This window comes from Dermochelys coriacea, chromosome 6, assembly GCF_009764565.3.
Source record: "Dermochelys coriacea isolate rDerCor1 chromosome 6, rDerCor1.pri.v4, whole genome shotgun sequence".
In the NCBI taxonomy this organism is placed as follows: domain Eukaryota; kingdom Metazoa; phylum Chordata; order Testudines; family Dermochelyidae; genus Dermochelys; species Dermochelys coriacea.
Genome location: NC_050073.1, coordinates 85,522,054 through 85,544,153, shown reverse-complemented (window position 1 = coordinate 85,544,153; position 22,100 = coordinate 85,522,054). Strand labels below are relative to the sequence as shown.

Genomic DNA, 22,100 nt, shown 5'->3' with positions numbered 1-22,100 from the left:
TTGCTGCTTTCATTGGCATCCAGTCTTGGGGCTGTCTTTCATCACCTAATTTCATCCCACCCTCTCCTTTCACTTATGTGGTAGCCAGGAGAGCTGGCTTCAGGTTGTGAGTTGTTTCAGTGACCAGGGCTGCTGAAATCTTTCCTCTCGTTTCCTGGATGCTGGGACTGCCCTGGAATTTTCTGTGCCATCTAGTCTGTTGGGCAGGCTGTCTGCCCTTCACACCAGGGATCCACTCAGGCTCTGGCCCCCTGGGTGGTGGAATAGGGCTTTTCATTTGCTAGCCTTGGCAATCCCATGATGGTGAGATGAGCTGTTTCAGAAGCCCAAGAGTCCCTCCAAAACCAGGGGAGTTTGAGAGAAGCCCTGGCAGAGGTGGGGACTGAGCCAAGCAGGCGGTTTGTGTGAATTACCCCAACGCCCCAACACAGCTGGGTATCTCCTCCCGAAGGCTGACTGAGTAGTCCCAAAATCTCCTGACTTGTGAGTGATTTCTAAGTGGTGTTCTTGGAGAATGGTGGGTGCCCATCTGCGAGGCACACAGCTTCACCCCCAAGTTTAACAGGCCACCAGGGGACCTGAGGCAGGAATGTCTCATCGAGACAGGAGAGAGAGTTGAGGGGCACCTAACTCTTATTAGGATAGACCCTGGGTCATCTGCTTCAATCCTGCCCTGTGATGAGGACTGAAAGGAGTCACTTGGGGTATCATTTGCGGATGCTTCCCTGAAGCTGTGCAGGCAAACGGCTCCTGCTTCCCTTCTGATTCCTCCATCCCATCCCAGTACTGTATCAGCTTCTGCAGACACAGGACAGGCACAGAGAGAGGCTTCAAATTCGGAATCCTCTGCCTGTTCCATGCCCATTGAGCTTCCCTGCCCCTTGGCTTGTGAATAGTAACCCCCACCAAACCAGATTTCTTGGAAACTCTGATGCTGAGGGCAGGGGTCATGCTAACTCCTCTCCGACTCCACTGTATCACCCTGGCTCTGTGGGGCTTTGCAGAAGGGTGTGTGTGTGTGTCTCTCTCTCTCTCTCTCTCCCCCCATCACCAGCCACAATGACAAAGCCCAAGGGAGAGCAGATCTTCCTCAGCCTCTAACTGAAAGAGACTTCCTCCATTCTGAGCTAAGGGAGGGTCTGTGGTTTCTCCTCTTGCTCTCTGCTGCTTAGAGTGACCCTCAGTGGTGAACCCCAGGCTGCCACCAGGCTGTTTTCAAGAAATGAGGAGCCTGCTGCTGTGCTGGACCTGCTGCTTGGTTATTGCAAGGCTGCTGCCAGGCCAGGCCACTCATCTGGGATCCCAGGGCTGATGCTGGGCCACTCCCTAACCAGAGGGAGTAGCTAGGCTCCTTTGTTAAGCCGGTCTCTCTTTGCCTTACAGATTTCTGCCAGATCCCCTGCCTGAATGGAGGGCGCTGCGTAGGCAGGGATGAGTGCTGGTGCCCATCTAACTCCACAGGGAAGTTTTGCCACCTGCCAGTTCCAAAGCTGGAAAAAAAACAAGTGGGGAGAGTCCTGAAGACCCTGGCCAGTGGCTCCATGAAGCAGTCCATGTACACACTGCCTCTGTCCAACCAGCTCGGTGAGTGCAGGCCTGGGCCACCCACCCTTTCGGGCTGCCTGCATGTGTGGTTTAGAGAGCAGCCCTGGCTGGGTATCTGGGCCCAATTATCCTCCAGAGCATGGGCTTGCAAAGCTAGTGCCAGGTTGCTTGTGCCCTGGAGACTAGAACATTTCTGGACAGGGGTGTGTGGAATTCATGGGGGAGGGAGGGCTCTGGTCTGGGAGATAATAGGGGGGGAAGCAGTGGGGCTAGCTCTGGAGTCAGTGGAGGAAGGAGGTAAGGGGTTGGTCCAAGTGACAGTGGATCCCTTAACCCTGACACACTCTGTGCATTTTGGACAGCCCCCTCCCTCATACTCACCCCACATTCCACATGTGAAGTATGGGATGGAGTGATTGTTATTAGATTAAAATATTGTGCCTGCCCTTCCCTCAAGCCTGGTGCCAGTTTCCTCCCAGGAAGCCCATGACCTCCCCACCTTGCTGCCAAACCCTCCAGGTCTCTCTCTCGCCCACGAGTAAGAACACACCTCTGAGCAGGTCCAGGTATCTTGGTATTCCAATGGCTTCACCCTCTTCTCTCCGGACCAGTCAGTTATTAGAACGTGGGCTCTTTGGGAGGGCCCGGGAAGGGGTGCAAGCACTCGAATGTGTGTGTGGGAGCTTGTTGCAAGCACATGGTGTCAAGGCTGTGTGAGAGAGCGTGCAGATGAACAAGTCCCACGTGTACAAGGCCTCAGCCACCCAGAGGCAGCAGGACCTGAGTGTTGTGCCTTTTCCACGCTGTGAGAAGCACCCACAGGAATTAAACGCCACTGCTCTGTTGAGGCAATGCTCAGGGTAGGAATTTCAATGCATGGCTGTCAGGGAATATCAGAGTTCAGGTGCCCATGGTGCCATGGGCGTAGCCACAAGGCTGAAGCCAATGGGAGCTGGGCATGTGCCTCTAAGTGTGGTCTGCGCGAAGGCTGCCATGGGAACACTGGACTCTCCTGGCTTGTGCATTTAACCCCCACCCCCACTGTAGCGTGGCATTAACCCAGAGTGTTGCACTTAAGCACCATCCTGTGGGTTCTTGACGAGCTTGTCTCAGGTTGTGCAGGAATGCTCTTCGGGGTTTGCCCACCTGGGAGACTAGGCAGACGTTTTCCTTCATGACACAGGTTTTCTCTGGATTTCCCCCTGTGGTCGTCCTAGAGTGACCCCAGCAGTCAGTGTCCCCTCCACAGTGACACACTGGCAAACAAGGAGCTGCTCCCAGTGCCAAGTAGGTGACCTGGACAAGTGTAGCTGAATTGTCAGTGTTGGTCTAAACTTATCTTCCAGCTTCCTTAAACCCTTCCCTGGTGAACGTCCACATCAACCACCCGCCAGAGGCCATTGTGCAGATCCACCAGGTGGCCAGGGTGAGAGGCGACTCGGGCCAATCGGAGGAGAACAGTGTGGAGGCTGTACTCATGTCTCAGCTACCCACTGGGCCACAGTACAGCTACAGCAATGGGAACAGCAACAGCATCACCAGAGAGAGCGGCCAGCAGCAGCAGCCCCCGGAGCTTATGGGGAGGTGTTTCCGGGAGACACTGCATGGACAGGTAAGGGCTGCACCTGTCCTGCTTTGGGGGAGGGGGTGTGTGGAGCAGTGAGTGTGTGTGTGAACATGAGAGCAGTCCATGTGGCACAGTGCATATGCGGCGTGCTGGTATACAGGCTGTGCGTGCAGAGTGCAGTGCCTTTGAGTGGTGCATGTGCTGCATCCGTGTGCTGCGTGTGCAGCTGCAGTTATGTAGTGGATGCATGTGACCCAAAGACAGAGAAAGAGGGCATGCCAGTGGGACCTGGGGTCGCCGCTGGACCCTGTCATGCCCTGTGCCTCTGTTGCTCAACCCTGACACCTCTCACATACAGTCTCCTTTGAATAGGTGCCCTATTTACAGAAACATTTACAGCAAGATTCTGATTACTGGGTAGGAAATGTAGGAAAGTTCCCCTCAATCTCACACCGTAAGTGAAAGCCTGATTTTCATGGACAGGTACCTTCCTGTGCATCTTGGTCAGACCTAGGGAAGCAAATGCCCCTGCGAGTGCCTAGCCCTTCCCCTGCACTGCCTGGATTTTACTATTTTACCTTTCCCCGTTGGAGGTTTCTGGCCCCCAGTCTAACACCTGTGAATTTCCAGGGGCGAGCTCTGAGCGAGTCCTATCGTCTGATGGACCAGAACTCTTCCTTCTCCCCCAACACTATGAATACAGCCCTTACTCTCAATCTATTCCTGAGACCTTTCCCATCATTTGCTCTTTTCCATCCAAGACATTTTTAGCTGGATTTAATTCTCAGCAATTTCCTAAAGCAAAAATAAATGAGATCAGGCCCCAAACATTTGACATGTGAATACGGGGCTGGAAAAGCCCCATTCAGCTGTGTGAAGATGGAGAGTTCTCTAAACCCAACCTCAGTCCCAGGGGACTCTCCCTCCAAGGGGCCAAGTTAAAGGAGGACCCGTTAGAGATATGATGGTGCTCTCCTGCAACCCATAAATCTGCGGAGGGGAGCTCTGCAGTGGGAAGAGGGGCCACGCTTGCTGGGAACATGCCTTGTTTAACTGGAGCTGTGGCTGAGCAGCCTGGGTGACGGCAAGGAGCCCAGTCAGGAAGCATTTGTCTCTTCTGTCTGGGTCTGAAACAGAGGTGATTGGAATGTGAGCGCTGGGCACGTGGCCATGTGTCAGATGGATGGGGGCCGGATTTGGCCTGTGGGCCATGACATCTCAGCTCTAGTGGGGAAGCCTGTAATCCAGAGGGGGAAAGAGAATCATTAAGCAAACAAAAGCATTTTACCACAAACTCCCCACGTGGGCTGGAGCTGTGCACCCATCTCGATGGGTAATCCCTGGGTGGCTCAGAGCAGGCACTGGCCTTATCCCGGGCTTTGCTGGGTGATCATCTCTGGGTCATGCTCTGGTCTGTCTAGCACCCCCAGCTCCTCCAAGGGGGCAGTCCCAGGGAGGCTCGTGTTTTTCTGTCTGCTAATCTGTTTACTGTCTTAAACTGTGTCCCTGGCCCTGCTCTGTCCCTGCAGGGAGCTTTGCTGTGATGGCTGTATTAGTGTCTAGCACAAGGCAGTCATCCCCTGTGCTTGTTCTGCTCCTCTGCAGTGAGCCAGGGCTTTATTCCTCCTCATTGCCCCCCTCATCCTACACTGCCTCCCACACTTCCCTCCCTTGGACACCCCTGCCCTGGAAGGGTGGAGGGGCTGGAAATGGTGTATGGCATAGTCCCACTCTGAGAATCCTGATGCCTCCTCTCCTCCTCCCTTTCAGTGTGCTAACCCACTGGCGGGCCTGGCCAAGTTCGAGGATTGCTGTGGCAGTGTAGGGCTCTTCTGGGGGGTGAACCAGTGCATCCCATGCCCCCCGAGACCAGGTAAGTGCTGCTGTAAGGGAAACTTTAATGGGGACAGTCCATGGCTTCTCAGTCCTCAGAGCTGAGCTTTCTCCACACACACTACAGAAGGTAGGGGGATCCAGAGAGAACAGAGGGCTGCTCCAATCAGCTGAGGAAGCACAAGACTCCTCTCATTTCAGGCCTCTTGGAATGTAGGTGTACTTTGCTGAAGGCCTCTGGGAAGGAGGGTGCATCTAACGTGGTGTCTTGGGTGATGCTTGCCCTCTCCAGCCTCAGCCCATGCGCCGGGAGGAGCAGTTTGGTTTGAGCGCTGGCTTGGAGCCCAGCACTTTCCCCACAAACCGCCTCTGTAAAAGTTCAATGCAGCCAGTGGCTTGCTGCGTGCCAGATGCATTAGGAGGGCGAAAAAGGAAAACAAAGGCCGAGGTTTTAGGAGGTGCAGCCCTAGATTAGCCGAGGAGGCTGCAGACTCAGCTGATAGAGTTACGGGCCTGCTCTAGGTCCAGCGCGGGCTTGGCAGGGGCTATGGAAATAACACTACATCAAACAATTGGCAAGAGTGTGCTTGGAGTCCGTTCCAGGGACACAAGAATCCAGCTCAGGTTTTTCTGCTCCCAAGAACTGAGCAGACTGACCCAGCACAGCTATAGGGGAATCCTCAGCTACTTGGCTAGGACCTTGGGCCCTCACTGTGGGGCTCATTCCTTGGGGTGCTATGGTTTCTGGGAAGGACCCCCCACCCTGGGGAGGGAGAGGGAGTTTCCCATGGACTAGGTGACTCCTGCACTGTTCAGGACTGCTGCCCTGCTTCCCTCCTTGTGGGCAGACACATCTGTGGGCTCCAGTCTGAGATGGGGCAGGAAGATGAGCCCCCGATAAGGCCAGTGGGGTGGGATGTGCTCCCGGATGGGAGGAGTGATGCCAGTAAGGGTGAAATAGTTTCTAGCCCTGGAGGAAATGCTGAGCTCTTCAGCCCCCTCTCTGTGGGAACATGGAGTTACCAGCAGGTAGTCTTCGCAGCTTGGCAAGACGGGCTTAGTGTTGTGCCCCCATGCTGCTTATAGGATGGTGGATGGGGCCTGGTGTTTGTCCCCCACCCCCATCTTTAGTGGGACAGGGCCTGGGGCTTGCCTCTCCTCTTTTGGCATCATGGGGCCCAGTGCTCCCCACCCACTGGCAGGACAGGATCCGGTATCATCCCCCTTGGTAGGTACAGGGCCAGTAAGATGGTCCTGGCACTCCCTGAGTGGAGGTCAGCTTTCAGTCCCATAGTAGGGTGAACGCATAAGCCGGCGTGCAGTCTGGGGAGGGGATTATTGCATTGGAAAGGAGAGTCTCATGTGACCAAATAGCTGCTGCCAGTAACCACTCAAACCTGTGCGCAGCCAGCCGGGTCTGCCCCTGCCTCCCAGGCTCCTTCCATCCCAGCCATGGTTAGATAGAGAGCTTGCCAGGGGAGATCGTCTGGGCCTGCTGGGGTCTCTACAGCCCTCTCCACCTATGCCCTGCATGAGCCTTGCTGGATGGAACGGACATCCTCTCTCCAGGCTCAGTGAAGTGCAATGCCAGCATTGGAGTCACAGGTGCTAAGTCCCTGCTCTTAGCATGTCATGCGTCAGGCTGCAGCTCTCCCAGTGTGGTTTTACGAGAGCAGGGAGCCTGTGCTCTAGGATTCCTTATTAGGATTAGATCAGCCTCTGTTCAGAGCCCCCATAAGAGATCCCCCCCGCTTCTGGGCAGGACAGACTTCATTCCCCCCATCACAGTGATCTGCAGCAGGCAGCCCCTAGGCACCATCAGCCCTACAGACAGAGAAAGGAATGGAAGCCTGGTGGTGGAGATGGCCAGGCCAGTGTGGTGTGAGCGGTCCTGAGTGCTGTGGAACTGAGGTCAGAGAGGGTGTGCTGAGGGGGTGGGCTTATTGGCAGGGCTGAAGCCAGACTAGAACGGCCCTGGGGTACCTAGTGTGGGGAGCTGGGAGAAAAGGATGTTCTCTGGTATTTGGTGAGAAAGGGGAGTTGGCTGTGGGATAGTCCTTTGAGTGCGGGGTATTCTGTCCTATGCCCGCTCCACTGCGGAGTGCAGTGGGCACGGCGCCTCTGAGCTCACGCCTGCTCGCCTCAGCCAGACATGGGGCTCTTGCCTGCCTCCCTTCTCTTCACCTGGTCTGTCTGTCCATGCTTGGCACTGTAGTATCAGAGCACCTACACCTCCGCTCCATCCTTCCTCCACCATGGGGACTAGCAGAAATAGAGCCCTGAGAGCTGGACAACAGGAGTAAAGGGGAACAGTTACATGGAACAGGATTATTGGCACCTTCAGGTAGTGCCTTGAGTCAGGCCCACCTCCTGCTTGCATGCATGTACGTAGTCATTTAGATCTTTGTCTTCCCTGTGCCGCTTGTTGCTGGGATGACATTTGTCTGAGATGCTGGACTGGTTTCTCCTCAGTCATGGGCCATGCTAGCTGGAGCCGTGTTCCCTGAAATGTGGACTAGGGCCTCAGCATCTTGGCACCAATGTTAAAAAGAGGTGCTCAGAGTTGCTGTGACCCCCTTGCCCTGTGCGATTCTGCTGTGGCCCCGCTTCTTGCTGCCTGTTTCTCTCTGCTGCCCCCGGTCTGCTCCAAGGGATGAGCATGAGCACGTGACTATGCGAGGGATCGCATGGTTGATGGGTTCACTACAAACAAAGAAATACACCATAAAGGCATTCTATGCACAAACTTTCTCCCCTCCCCAGCCCCTGTATTTGGTTTCTAGTGATCCTCTGACCTTTTATCTCCTGTGACAAAGTTCCTCCTCTGCCTTGGTGGGTCCTGCGCTTATTGGCAGATTTGCTCACCTCAGAGGTTCACGGCAGCCCTCAGTTTGGCCACTTTTGTGGCCCAAATCTGCCGTTCACTCAGTTAGTGTCATCACTGGCCAGCATGGGGAAAAGGAAGAAGAACAATCCGCACAGTCTCTGCTAATCCACCTAGTGGATCGGGGAACAGGCCAGAGACCTTCCCTTCTGGTGGAACCCACAGTCCAAGTCAACTTCTCTGGTATCAAGTAGGGAGTTGGGGGGATGGAGGGAACCCAGGCCCGCCCTCTACTCTGGGTTCCAGCCTGGGGCCCTGTGGATTGCAGCTGTCTACAGTGGCTCCTGTAACAGCTGCGTGACAGCTACAACTCCCTAGGCTACTTCCCCATGGCCTCCTCCCAACACCTTCTTTATTCTCACAACAGGACCTTCCTCCTGATGTCTGATAATGCTTGTACTTCTCAGTCTTCCAGTAGTACGCCTTCTCACTCTTAGCTTCTTGCAACTCTTGCTCCCAGCTCCTCGCACGCGCACCACAAATTGAAGTGAACTCCTTTTTAAATGCAGGTGCTCTGATTAGCGTGCCTGTCTTAATTGACTCTAGAAGCTTCTTGATTGGCTGGTGGTGTTCTAATCAGCCTGTCTGCCTTAATTGTTTCCAGAAAGTTCCTGATTGTTCTGGAACCTTCCCTGTTACCTTACCCAAGGAAAAGGGACCTACTTAACCTGGGGCTAATATATCTGCCTTCTATCACTCTTCTGTAGCCATCTGTCCTGACCCTGTCACACTCCATAATTGCTGTCTTCACATACTTCCCATCCCCATGTTCTCTGTGCACATCCTCTATTTCCCCTTTCTCTCTGCTCCCTTTATTGAGAGCAGGGCTGCACGTGGCATCTTCATTGGGCTACCGAAGGCTGTGAGAATTTCCCACCTCCCTGCCCCTCTCCAGGCACTGGGAATCCCATACCAATGAATTCTACAAGCATGAGACCCAGCAGCTCCCCCACCCCCCAATTTACACCCCTGGATCTCAGAGAACTGCATGGGATAGGGGGACACAAATTCCATAGACTTTCAAGGGACCCTCACGGCTGGATTGGGTGCTGCCCTTCAACTGTGCATGGCAGGTGAATGTCAGTGAGAGAATCCCAGGTTACTAATGTGTGTTGAGTTTTTCACTCAGGAGGGCACAGAGTGTCCCAGATCCCTGCATGGGAAATCTTGGCCATCAGTGGCAGCAGGGACCAGACAGACATCCCATAGGAAGCAGGCTTCATCCCTGCAAACACGAAATCTCCACCTGGTCTCTTAGCAGATAGCTGGGGAGGGCACTAGCTTGTTAGAAATAACCATTAACTCCTAGTGGCTCCCAATTCCATGGCTTGTCACACTATATCCCTGTAGCAGCTGGGGCTCGGAGGAGCATGACATTGGTTCAGATGGCTGTTTGTCTGTTGATTGAGCTCAGACAGATGGATGCCTATCTGGCTTTCATCAGATGAATTCCATGTGGACGTGAAAGTTGACAGCAAAGAATGTATCCTCCATGTTCTTCCTTCCCATGCCACCAGGAAATCCCGGCCTCAGTCCCTGGCTGCAGGCTACAGTCTCCCCTTGGAGGCCAACTGGCCCTTGTGTACATTGGCAGAAATTCAGGTTAGCTGGGGAAGTCCAGAGCTTCCATTTTTCTCTCTAATTCTGTGCAAGGCTCTATCTCTGTTGATTCCATCTTTTGCTTTGCTGCTCCTTAAATGGCCCTATGTGGTGGAGACCACACGGTGTGAGAACAGCCAGACAGCTGCCATGTGCTGGGGCTGGTGCAGAGGGAAGGTTGCACTGCTCTGAATGAGGGTAGTGCCATTGAATTGCTGATGTGCTTTTCCCTGGAACGTGATCTCAGTATCTGATGCCAGAGCTCAGACAGAAATGGGTCAGGGGCACAGGTTCCTCTTCCACATTCTCATCTCTCTCCTGGAGGCACCAAGTGCTATTACCTCTCTTCACCCCCAGCTTTGCTCCTCCTCTCCTCAGCATCTATGGATGCTCCTTTCTCCACCCAAGGTGCTGGTATAAAGAGGCCTTCAACCTGATGCTTGGGGTATATAGCTCTGCATTGTGCCCACCAGCAGAGACCCCACATCCCATGTTCAGGGCCCAGCTGTTTCTTTCAGACTCAGATCTGGGCCCTGCACATTGTTCATGTTGTTGGACTATAGCTCATTGACCTGGTCAACCACTTGCGCAGCAACGGTGCATCCTGCTCACATACTGCTTTCCTCTGGCACTGGGGATTTCCAAGAAAGCTCCCCTCTGAGCCCTCCTGTGCTGGGGAGCTGTGCACCAGAACCCAGTCTCGACAGCTCTTGGAATTTCAAGCATTCCAGCAACCAGAGACGGAAATGGCAGAAATTAGCTCAGCGTAAACACTTACAAATGTATGGCAGGGCAGCCAGGCGAGAGCTAGACAAATGAAGAACTTGTTTGGATTGACTTGCTGCCTGAGACACTGGATTATTAGTTGAGTCTGGAGACAGCCGGACGTCTCTGCTGACTTGCAGCTTTTATATTAGGTACACATTAGTGTGTGGGAAACATCAAAGAATCGGATGGAACCAAGGCCGACAGCTCTCTGAACTCGCCCGCCACGCCCGTCCTGCCCTGACCAGCCCCTGCTGCTGTTCTTCATTCACCTAGCACCAGCAGTGGTAGGGGCACTTCATACGCCACATCTACATCAGTGGAGGCTGGGGCTGGGATGTGTCCAGGTGGGGTGTATTTTACTCCAGGCAGGGATTAGCCTCACAGCTTTCATTTGCATGTGTGATTTTCAGTTGCCAGGTTTGTCCACTCTCTGTTGGGGAGACATGGATTTCTATGCCTTCTGGAACAGGTGTGTTTGAGAAGGGATTTGGAAGAGGAGGGCTGAGGTGTGGCAGAGTGTTCAAGGAGCGGCTTTTGCCCACGTTAAGTTGGTGGTAAGACATCCAGGAAGAGAAGTTGGAGACAGGCTGAAACATGGGATTGGGTCGGGGTCGGGAGATATGTCAGGAGGGGTGAGGTAGATCTGTGAGTCACTGGTGTATGGAGGGTAATTAAAGCTGTGTGAGTGGATGAGATAATCTAGAGAGAGGGTGTGAAGGGATCAGAGGATGGGGCCAAGCATGGAGCCCAGTGGGAGCCACTTGCAGAGTGGGAGGCGGGAAGGAGGATCCCCTGGAACAGTTGCTGAAGGAATGACCAGAGAGGCTGGAGTGAACTGAGGCACGGAAGCCAAGGGAGGGCAAGACTGCAGGATGTGTGACTGGCAGGGTCAGAAGTAGCTGAGAGGCTGAGGAGGAGGATGTTAGATTGGAGGACCTGGGATTTGGCTGGGAAGAGGTCAACGCCTGTGGGGAAAGGTGTGCAGAGGGTGAAAGCCAGGCTGATGTTTGTGTCGTGTTGGAGAAGAAGCTGAGTTACAGTGATGTTGTCAGCATCCAAGCATGAGGTCAAGAGGCCAGTGACAGGAGGTGGAGTGTTAGGACCATTCACAGCAATGCAGTATTATTTCTGCTGACTCACCAGTCTAGATGAGTCCTGGTTAGCTTCCAGCTTGGGGTTGGAGTGCCTCTGTGGGGCACAAGGACCAGGGAGTGCAAAGAGGAGAAAGCAAGGCGAAGGAGATGGCTTTAGTTGAGGGTTATATCTTACTCTTAAAGTACCAACAGAGGCAAACCCAGGCAGGGCATGAGTTTGGCCACTAACCCACTGTGGCCTCAGAGCAGTGTCCCTTGCCCACTTCAGAAGCCGTGGGATAAAGGAGGACAGAAATTGAGAGGTTTTCCCTACAGCTAAGGTGTTTGCTACACCATAAGACACAGCAGAAACTAACACAGAGGCCAATTCTCCAAAGTGCTTGGTGATAGAAATTCCAAGAGAACAGAAATTAAAGTCCCGAAAGCTTCTCCAAGCAGATGGACTCCCCCCCCCCCCCCCGCACACACACACACCTCTTTTCCCAGCTCCACTGCATTTCCTGTGGGTTTTGCCTCCCAGGGCCGTTCTCAGTCTGGCAGAAACCCTGCCCTAATGCCCTTGGTGCTGCCTGTTTCAGGCATTGTCCCCACCAGCAGAGGCTCAGAACACTGCTTCGCCTTCTCTAGGATGGGGCCACAGAGTGGGAAGCTTAGCAAGATAGAAATAGCACCCATCACTTTTCCTCAGAGCCTGGTTAGCTCTGTGGGAGTGAGCATCCCTGCGAGGATGGGGTGCTGCTGGATTTGTCCAGGTGTTGTGTACTGTCTTTTGCACTGACTAAATGGCTGGGAGAAACCACTTCCCTTCTACCCCTCCCAAACAAGCTTTCAAGAGTTTCTGGCTGGAGCAGTAAACTAGTAAAGCAGCCCCTTTCAGACTCTGCCCCTTCCCTTCTCCCACAGGATAGCCAGGGGTCAGCCTAGCAATGGGCCCAGATCCGGCAGTCCTGCAAACTCCCTGCCCAGTAGGGTTCACTCCTTCTGCTCTCTTTCTCCCCCCTGACCCCACCCGGCTGGAGGTTTTAACTTCATTAAGATACCGTTCTTTGAAGGCCATCATTTTATTTGTATTTCTCCCACATTTTTCAAGGTTTTGTCCTAGAGAAGAATCTGAATGTACTGGAAAGTTGGATTCTGTAGTGTCTGGCTTGGCGTCTGCAGTGTTCCCCATATGGACCTCCCACCATGTTAGGCATAGCTGGCAAATGGCTGGCAGCTCCCCCAGCTGGAGCCACAGTCATTAGATCTATGGAATGGTATTGCAAGCCACATGCCATTCTCCCTGCTGCACCCTTAGGCATTGTAAAAGCAATTGGAACCCTCTTGGAAATCAAACTCTGGCTGGCCTCACCCCAGTCAGACCAGGGATGATGCAGAGAAAAGAGATTTAAAAGATTTGATGAAGCCTCCAGAAGGACATAGTTCTACTGGAGTGGCACAGTCTGCCATGGACACCGGTCTCACCGTGCACATGGGCATGGCTGGAAGTGGGGAAGGAGCTGAGGCTTACACATGATTACAGTTCATAGTGCTTCTCGGCCAGAGGGATCCCAACAGGTTTGAGACACATTCCTGACTTGCTCTCTGGAGGTCTCCCTTTGCCCATCACTCAGGGGTGGCTGAGTGGGCTGCAGCAGCTGGTTCACAGTGCACAGCAACACAACACAATGGGTTAGCACATTAAACGCAGAAGAATCTTGTATCCAGTTGGAACAGCTAGTAAGGTAGAGTGGAGTTACCTGAGCTGAAAGTTACCCCAGCCACCAGGGCTAACAATCCAAGGCGGGATCTTGGTCACCTCCAGCAACGCAGCACCCCTTGCTGGGGCCTTGGGGAACGTTGTGACTCATGGGGAAGCTGTCTGTCACAGATCATCTGGAAGCAACACATCCGGAGAGCAGGACTCTTTAGCCCAACACTCTTTGGACAGCTTTAGAGATTCCTATTCTCAACTGTCCCAGAGTCTCTTGGGCCTTGCCGTTGTCCTCTGGCTCCAAGAAATGGACTCATTCCCTCGCCCCGTATCTAGCAGTCTGCCTGCTCCTAGGGATGCAGTCATTTTGTGTGCTTTCCCTCTGGAGTCCATTGCTGAGACTCAGCTGTCTGCTTTTCTGCTGGCAGTGGTATCAGCAGCTGGGTCAGAGTTTCTCCACTTGGGGAGCAGGTCTTTCTGCTGTGTGTGTTAAACAGGCTGAGGTTTCAGTGACATGCTTGGAGCCTTACTCAGTCCAAGGAGAAAGGATTTTGCAGTCTGGTTTCGATTAACCACGCACACTCCAGCCTGTTTCTCCCTGGCTGGCTCCATCTCTGGGATGTTTACTGAGGGCCAATTGACTAAAACTCAAACTAGGCTGAATGCTAGAGATAGGGTCTCTTGGTGGCAGAACACTGGGCTCCCACTAGTCATTGACTGCCTGTCATGCTGATGCCATCCCTAGCTTTCTTGGGCCCGTGCTGCACATTCTCATTGCACAGCCTTGGTTCCTTTCCTGTCTCTGCTGATGCCCCTATGAGAGCTATACTCTCCTCCTGCCTCATTTTTTCTCAGGAGGCCTCCTGATTGCTGCACTCTTGGTTCATTGTGTGCTGATGGTTATACCTGGCTCTGCTCCATCACCTCATAATCAGCAGTGACTCATAAGACCCCCTCCCCCAGTGGCTCTCCCTTCCCCTACAGAGCTTCCTAACAATCTCTGTTAAACACCCCGCCCCCCACTCCCACCCTCCATCCAGTGCCTGCACCAAATCGGGGTGTCCAGCCATTCATCACTCTCAGTCTCTTCTGGCTTCTGTAAACCCTTGGGACTAACTCATTCCCCTTCCACACACAGCTGCCATTGCTGTCTTGGAAGGTGCCTAGAGCACTAGACAAGAGATGTAACCAAAAATACATTCATCAAAGTATGCAGAGACCTTGCCAATGGTGTTTCCGTCCAGTGCAGTGTCTCCAGAAGGGCTGACATTAAGTGGCTTTGTGTCCTGAAGGTGACCAAGGAATCCAGCTCATTTTTGATTCACCGCCAGTCTGGGGACCCTCTCCATCCTGCCTGGGGCAGCATTGCCCATGTGCTGTGTCAGTACCCCAGGGGGCCGTGTGGTATAATGTATCTGGCACTGGGCTGGGAGCAGCTCTATCATTAACCTGATGTACAGGGCAGCAGGAGCCCAGGGCCACACGCAGGGGAGGGAGGCAGTGAAAGCCAGGGCCCTGTGCTAGATTCTTCTCTCCTGGGATGGTTGTAATTGGGTGGCAGATGAGAGAAAATAGTATCTCGAGTCTTTCTGGCTGCTTAAAGGTCAACTTGTTTGACTGAAAATCCCTTGTGACCGATCTTCTCGCTGATGGTTTCCTTTTTCATGCTGACAAGCTTGATTATTTTAACAGCCGAGGAGATAAGCGGTTGCGTGAGCCCTGGGAATCCAAGGCTGTTAGTGGAGCCTGCTCACTTCCCTCTGTCGGAGGCTGTGAGCTAATGGCACCTGCCTCCCAATGAGATCACCGAGAAAGCATGTACCCCTTTGCCGATGTGGAAGGCAGGCCTTGCTTGGGACGCTGCTACATTTGCAGCTATAACAGAGACTAGGCTTGCTCAGAGTTGTGAGCCTGGTTGGCAGGGGGCTGGGGAAGAGCTCTTTGGAAAGGGCTCTTCTCTGTCCTGTCTAGAAGGAGTCCTGTTGCACAGCCACCTGGAGAGCACTTGCTTCTTAAATGCAGAGCCTGCTACCTGCAGAACTGGCAGGGAGGCAGGGCTCAGCAGGCAGAGCATTTTAATCTGGAGCCAGACCACAATGCCTTCAAACAAGCCTGAAATCTCCCTGCCCAACAGGTGCTGCTCAGCTGGTCCCTAGGGTATGTCTACACTATGGGCACTATAATGGCACAGCTGCAGCACTGCCATGTAGACGCTTCCTGCATCGATGGCAGGGCTTCTTCTGTCACTGTAGGCAGGGCTGCTTCTGTCAGTGTACCGAGCAGCGGTAACTAGGTTGAAGGAAGAATGCTTCTGTCTACACTGGGGGCTAGGTAGCTTAACTTCCTTGCTCAGGGGTGTGAATTTTTCACAGCGCTGAGCGCCATAGCTACATCAGTGTAAATTGTAAGCGTAGACCAGGGCTAAGCCTCACTCTGATCTTCTGGAAAAGAATCAGACACAGACACAGAGGAGCCCAGGACCTTCTGGCAGCCTTTGCTGACCCTAGCACTGCCTTTGTTCAATCTGAGCACCAGATCTATTTTCTTCCAGTCACTACCCACTATTAAATTCCAGAACACTAACCTACCAGGCCTGTCTCCCATTGCCAAGAGCTGGGAGGTTAAAAGTGGATGGTTAAGTTTAGATGCAGTTCTCCTTTACTTTGCTGGCTTTCCAGATTGGCCTTTTGTTGATTTCCTTGTCTTGGTTCACATCATATTTCAAGGAAGGAAATTATCCTCTGCTTCCGTAACCAAGTCCAAGCTGGCAGTTAGTTGACATCCTCCTGCAGCCATAGGGTCTCATTGCTTTATGACCATATCCTGACAGAAAGAGAGCCACCTCCATACTCAATATTTCAGACATTGTGTCTTGATTCCCCTTGGTGCAGAGATCTGCTCATGTTACATGACAGTTGCTCTTTCAATGAACATGGGTTACTTTGCAAAATTAATCTGTTAGTCTACAGCAGTGGTTCCCAAACTGGGCTTCGTGAACCCCTGGGGTTTCGCGAAATGTTACAGGGGGTTCTTGGGAAAAAATTCCTAATGGCGGACAGAACTGTCCCTAGGGACCCAGGGCAGCACAGGGCCAGCAGCCTGGAGCCCCTGGACTTCAAGAGCTAAGCAGATCAAAGCAAGCATATCTACCACGCCAAGGAGATTAAACTTCAAGACTCTTTATAAGAAATGGAAAGGGAGGTGGATATTTGTTGCTGTTTTTAAAATTAAATAGGCAGCTAGTATTGTTTTTAAATTATTATGAAGAACAGGTTTAAGCTTTGTTGTAACATGCATTGGTTGCCTGGGCTGTTCAAGACCTGAATGCTTGTGTAGGAGGAACTCTTAGAGTTGGCTTGATAAATGATAAATAATTAATGATAAATAATTAATAATAAATAGTGTGTAATAAGCATGTCATAAAAATTATATTTCCAAGATCACTGCTTTTATAATTTATACTCAGGTAAAGTGATCAATGGCTCCATGTCTAGTTGGCAGCCGGTATCAAGCAGAGTGCCCCAAGGGTCGGTCCTGGGGCCAGTTTTGTTCAATATCTTCATTAACGATCTGGAGGATGGCGTGGACTGCACCCTCAGCAAGTTTGCAGATGACACTAAACTGGGAGGAGGGTAGATATGCTGAAGGGTAGGGATAGGATACAGAGGGACCTAGACAAATTAGAGGATTGGGCCAAAAGAAATCTGATGAGGTTCAACAAGGACAAGTGCAGAGTCCTGCACTTAGGACGGAAGAATCCCATGCACTGCTACAGACTAGGGACCAAATGGCTAGGCAGCAGTTCTGCAGAAAAGGACCTAGGAATTACAGTGGATGAAAAGCTGGATATGAGTCAACAGTGTGCCCTTGTTGCCAAAAAGGCTAACAGCACTTCGGGCTGTATAAGTAGGAGCATTGCCAACAGATTGAGGGGTGTGATCATTCCCTTCTATTCGGCATTGGTGAGGCCTCATCTGGAGTAGTGTGTCCAGTTTTGGGCCCCACACTACAAGAAGGATGTGGAAAAAATTGGAAAGAGTCCAGCGGAGGGCAACAAAAATGATTAGGGAGCTGAAGCATATGACTTATGAGGAGAGCCTGAGGGAACTGGGATTGTTTAGTCTGCAGAAGAGAAGAATGAGGAGGGATTTGATAGCTGCTTTCAACTACCTGAAAGGGGATTCCAAAGAGGATAGATCTAGACTGTTCTCGGTGGTAGCAGATGACAGAACAAGGAGTAATGGTCTCAAGTTGCAGTGGGGGAGGTTTAGATTGGATATGAGGAAAAACTTTTTCACTAGGAGAGTGGTGAAACACTGGAATGGGTTACATAGGAAGATGGTGGAATCTTCTTCCTTAGTGGTTTTTATGGTCAGGCTTGACAAAGCTCTGGCTGGGATTATTTAGTTGGGGATTGGTTCTGCTTTGAGCATGGGGTTGGACTAGATGACCTCTTGAGGTCTCTTCCAACCCTGATATTCTATGATTCTGTGATGAAAGGAGAAAATCCCTGGAAATATTCATTTTTAGGAGGGTATTCGTGAGACTTGACATTTTAGTGAAAGGGGTTCACAGGTTGTTAAAGTTTGGGAACCACTGGTCTACAGTCTGACCATTAACTTGCTTCATTAACAAACAACAGCAATCTGCCAACTGCAGATAAGAGTCACACTGGTGCTGAGAGAGTACAAGACTCCATGACTTTCAATATCTTTTAGCCTATTTATTGTCTTCAGAATGAAGTCTTTCTCCCCAGCGTGTCTGGCTGATGGATGCTGGGTGTGATCTATGTCTCTGTAAAGGCCTTTTGGAGAAGAAGTTGAGCCTCACTCTCTATTCATGTTCCATCATCGTCTGATTGCAGGAACACCTTGCTCCCTGTTGGAGTGCTTCCGTGTTACAATGCTGTGACATTTGTGTGTTTGCTATCACAATTGTGCCAGGGCTGACAGATGTCTCTCCAGGCACTATTGTGTCCTGCAGTCAGCCCCCAGCATATGGACTAGGCAGTGGGACTGGCCTGGAATCTCTTTAACGATTCCAATCCCAGTGGGTCGGGTGGGGCAGAGAGTGATTTTTTTAAAGTGTTGTAACTTCAACCTCAATGGCCATGCCCCCACCCTCACACTTTCAATGCCACACCCCCAGCCTCAGCATCCTGCAGTGGCCACACCTCCAGCATCACTAACACTTATATTCTTTGAGCATCTCTGGTTACTTTTTAGTGCTGAACTGGTGGGGAGGTGGATGAGTGTCTACTTAGTCTTTAGTTCTGGCTGCAGCCCAGACTTGCTGGCATAGAGTGCATCTCTGCCTCCCAAAGGGTGTCCCTGGCCTTACCAGTTGTGTCACGTGGCTGGGGAGGTAGGTTACTGTCTCCCCTGTGTCTGTCACAGGCTCATAGATACTAAGGTCAGAAGGGACCATTCTGATCATCTAGTCTGACCTCCTGCACAATGCAGGCCACAGAATCTCACCCACCCACTCCTGCAATAAACCTCTCACCTATGACTGAGCTATTGAAGTCCTCAAATCATGGTTTAAAGACTTCAAGGTGCTGAGAATCCTCCAGCAAGTGACCCATGCCCCATGCTGCAGAGGAAGGTGAAAAACCGCCAGGGTCTCTTCCAATCTGCCCTGGAGGAAAATTCCCTCCCTACCCCAAATATGGCGATCTGAACCCTGAGCATTTGAGCACGATTCACCTGCCAGACACCCAGCAAAGAATTCTCTGTAGTAACTCAGATCCCACCCCATCTAACATCCCATCACAGGCCATTGGGCCTATTTACCATGAATAGTTAAAGATCAATTAATTGCCAAATTCACGTTATCCCATCATACCATCTCCTCCATAAACTTATTGAGTTTAATCTTGAAGCCAGATAGGTCTTTTGCTCCCACTGCTTCCCTTGGAAGGCAGTTCCAGAACTTCACTCCTCTGATGGTTAGAAACCTTTGTCTAATTTCAAGTCTAAACTTCCCGATAACCAGTTTATATCCATTCATTCTTGTGTCCACATTAATACTGATCTTAAATAATTCCTCTCCCTCTCCGGTATTTATCCCTCTGATATATTTATAGAGAGCAATCATATCTTCCCTTAGCCTTCTTTTGGTTAGGCTAAACAAGCCAAGCTCCTTGAGTCTCCTTTCATAAGATAGGTTTTCCATTACTCGGATCATCCTAGTAGCACTTCTCTTTACCTGTTCCAGTTTGAATTCATCCTTCTTGAACATGGGAGACCAGAACTGCACACACTATTCCAGATGATGTCTCACCAGTGCCTTGTATAACGGTACTAATACCTCCTTATCTCTGCTGGAAATACCTCACCTGATGCATCCCAAGACCGCATTAGCTTTTTTCACGGCCATATCACATTAGCGGCTCATAGTCATCCTATGATCAACCAATACTCCAAGGTCCTTCTCCTCCTCCGTTACTTCTAATTGATGCGTCCCCAGCTTATAACTAAAATTCTTGTTGTTAATCCCTAAATGCATGACCTTACACTTCTCACTATTAAATTTCATCCTATTACTATTACTCCAGTTTACAAGGTCATCCAAATCTTCCTGTATGATATCCCAGTCTCTCTCTAAATTGGCAATACCTCCCAGCTTTGTATCATCCGCAAACTTTATTAGCCCCACACCACTTTTTGTGCCGAGGTCAGTAATAAAAAGATTAAATAAGATTGGTACCAAAACTGATCCCTGAGGAACTCCACTGGTAACCTCCCTCCAGCCTGACAGTTCACCTTTCAGTATGACCTGCTGTAGTCTCCCCTTTAAGCAATTCCTTATCCACCTTTCAATTTCATATTGATCCCCATCTTTTCCAATTTCACTAATAATTCCCCATGTGGCACCGTATCAAATGCCTTACTGAAATTTAGGTAAATTAGATCCACTGCATTTCCTTTGTCTAAACAATCTGTTACTTTCTCAAAGAAGGAGATCAGGTTGGTTTGGCATGATCTACCTTTTGTAAAACCATGTTGTATTTTGTCCCATTTACCTTTGACCTCAATGTCCTTAATTACTTTCTCCTTCAAAATTTTTTCCGAGACCTTGCATACTACAGATGTCAAATTAACAGGCCTGTAGTTACCCAGATCACTTTTTTTTCCTTTCTTAAAAATAGGAACTATGTTAGCAATTCTCCAGTCATACGGTACAACCCCTGAGTTTACAGATTCATTAAAAATTCTTGCTAATGGGCTTGCAATTTCAGGTGCCAATTCCTTTAATATTCTTGGATGAAGATTATATGGGACCCCCAATTTAGTCCCATGAAGCTGTTGGAGTTTCGCTTCTACCTCAGATATGGTAATATCCCCCTCCATATCCTCATTCCCATTTGTCATGCTACCATTATCCCTAAGATCCTCATTAGCCTCATAAAAGACTGAGGCAAAGTATTTGTTTAGATATTGGGCCATGCCTAAGTTATCCTTAACCTCCCCTCCATCCTCAGTGTTTAGTGGTCCCACTTCTTCTTTCTTTGTTTTCTTCTTATTTATATGGCTAAAGAACCTTTTACTATTGGTTTTAATTCCCTTTGCAAGGTCCAACTCTACTTGACTTTTAGCCTTTCTCACTTTATCTCTACATGTTCTGACCTCAATAAGGTAGCTTTCCTTGCTGATCCCTCCCATCTTCCACTCCCTGTATGCTTTCTACTTTTTCTTTCTGAGATGCTTGCTCATCCAGCTTGGTCTACAACTCCTGCCTATGATTTTTTTCCCCTTTCTTGGGATACAGGCTTCCGATAGTTTCTGCAACTTTGACTTGAAGTAATCCCAGACTTCCTCTGCCTTTAGATCCATAAATTCTTCAGTCCAATCCACTTCCCTAACTAATTTCCTTAATTTTTGAAAGTCAGCCCTTTGAAATCAAAAACCCTAGTCACAGATTTATTTTTGTTTATCCTTCCATTCAGTTTGAACTGAATTAGCTCATGATCACTTGAACCAAGGTTGTCCCCTACAACCATTTCTTCTCTGAGGTCCTCACTACTCACCAAAATTAAATCTAAAATGGCATCCCTCTTGTCGGTTCAGCAACTACTTGATGAAGGAATCCATCAGCTATCGCATCTAGGAAAATCTGAGCCCTATTATTATTACTAGCACTTGTCCTCCAGTCTATTTCTGGGAAGTTAAAGTCTCCCATGATCACGCAGTTTCCATTAGTATTTACTTCATTAAAAACATTAAAGAGGGCTCTATCCATATCCAAATTAGATCCCGACGGTCTATAGCACACCCCAAGCACTATCACAGGGGAGGCTCTAGTAGTTTTCTTCCCCAATATGATTTTTTCCCAGAGGGACTCTGTCTTATCCATTCCAGTGCTTCTTATTTCTTTACATTCTACCTCATCATTGATATACAATGCTACTCCACCATCTTTACCTTTATTTCTGTCTTTCCTAAACAGCACAGACCCTTCAATACCTATAGTCCAGTCATGACTACTATTCCACAATGTTTCTGTTATCCCTATAATATCTAGTTTCACTTCCTGCACCAGTAGCTCTAGTTCCTCCATTTTGTTACCTAGGCTCCTTGCATTGGTGTACAAACCTCTTAATTTTTGCTGTTTGGACTCGCTCACATTCTTTACCCAATTAGGCACGGACATTCTACAACCAGTATGACTGTTAGACTGGTATCCATACTGCCCTTCCTCCTTATGTCCATTCTCCTACCCACGGCTGTATCCTTTCTTACTTTGTTTTCTTCCTCTCAGTGTTAAAATCCGGGGTGGAGATTACCTGGACATCTCCCAACCATCTCCCCCAAATTCCTAGTTTAAAGCTTTCTTAATCAGTTGTGCCAGCCTCCATCCTAGAAGTCTATTTCCTTCCCTACTCAGATGAAGTCCATTCCGACAGAACTGTCCTCTATCCATGAATGCCTCCCAGTGGCCATACATCCCAAAGCCCTCCTTATAGCACCACTGCCTGAGCCATCTGTTGATAGTCCTAATCTTGTCACACCTTTGTTGCCCTTCTCTAGGAACAGGCAGAATCTCACTGAAGAACACCTGAGCCTCGATTTCCTTAAGCGTCTTCCCCAGCCTGGCATAGTCTCCCTTGATATGTTC

The 22,100-nt window shown here is 50.4% G+C and overlaps 1 protein-coding gene across 2 annotated transcripts in view; it reads left to right on the top strand.

Annotated features, from left to right (window-relative positions):
- The window catches only part of LTBP2 (latent transforming growth factor beta binding protein 2), a 137,965-nt gene that overhangs the window by 66,166 nt on the left and 49,699 nt on the right, over positions 1–22,100 (top strand). For both annotated transcript variants that reach the window (XM_043516175.1, XM_038405718.2), the window contains exons 6-8: positions 1,384–1,584; positions 2,892–3,157; positions 4,883–4,985. In XM_043516175.1, coding sequence (XP_043372110.1) covers positions 1,384–1,584; positions 2,892–3,157; positions 4,883–4,985 — 570 coding nt within the window. The remainder of the gene's footprint in view (positions 1–1,383; positions 1,585–2,891; positions 3,158–4,882; positions 4,986–22,100) is intronic.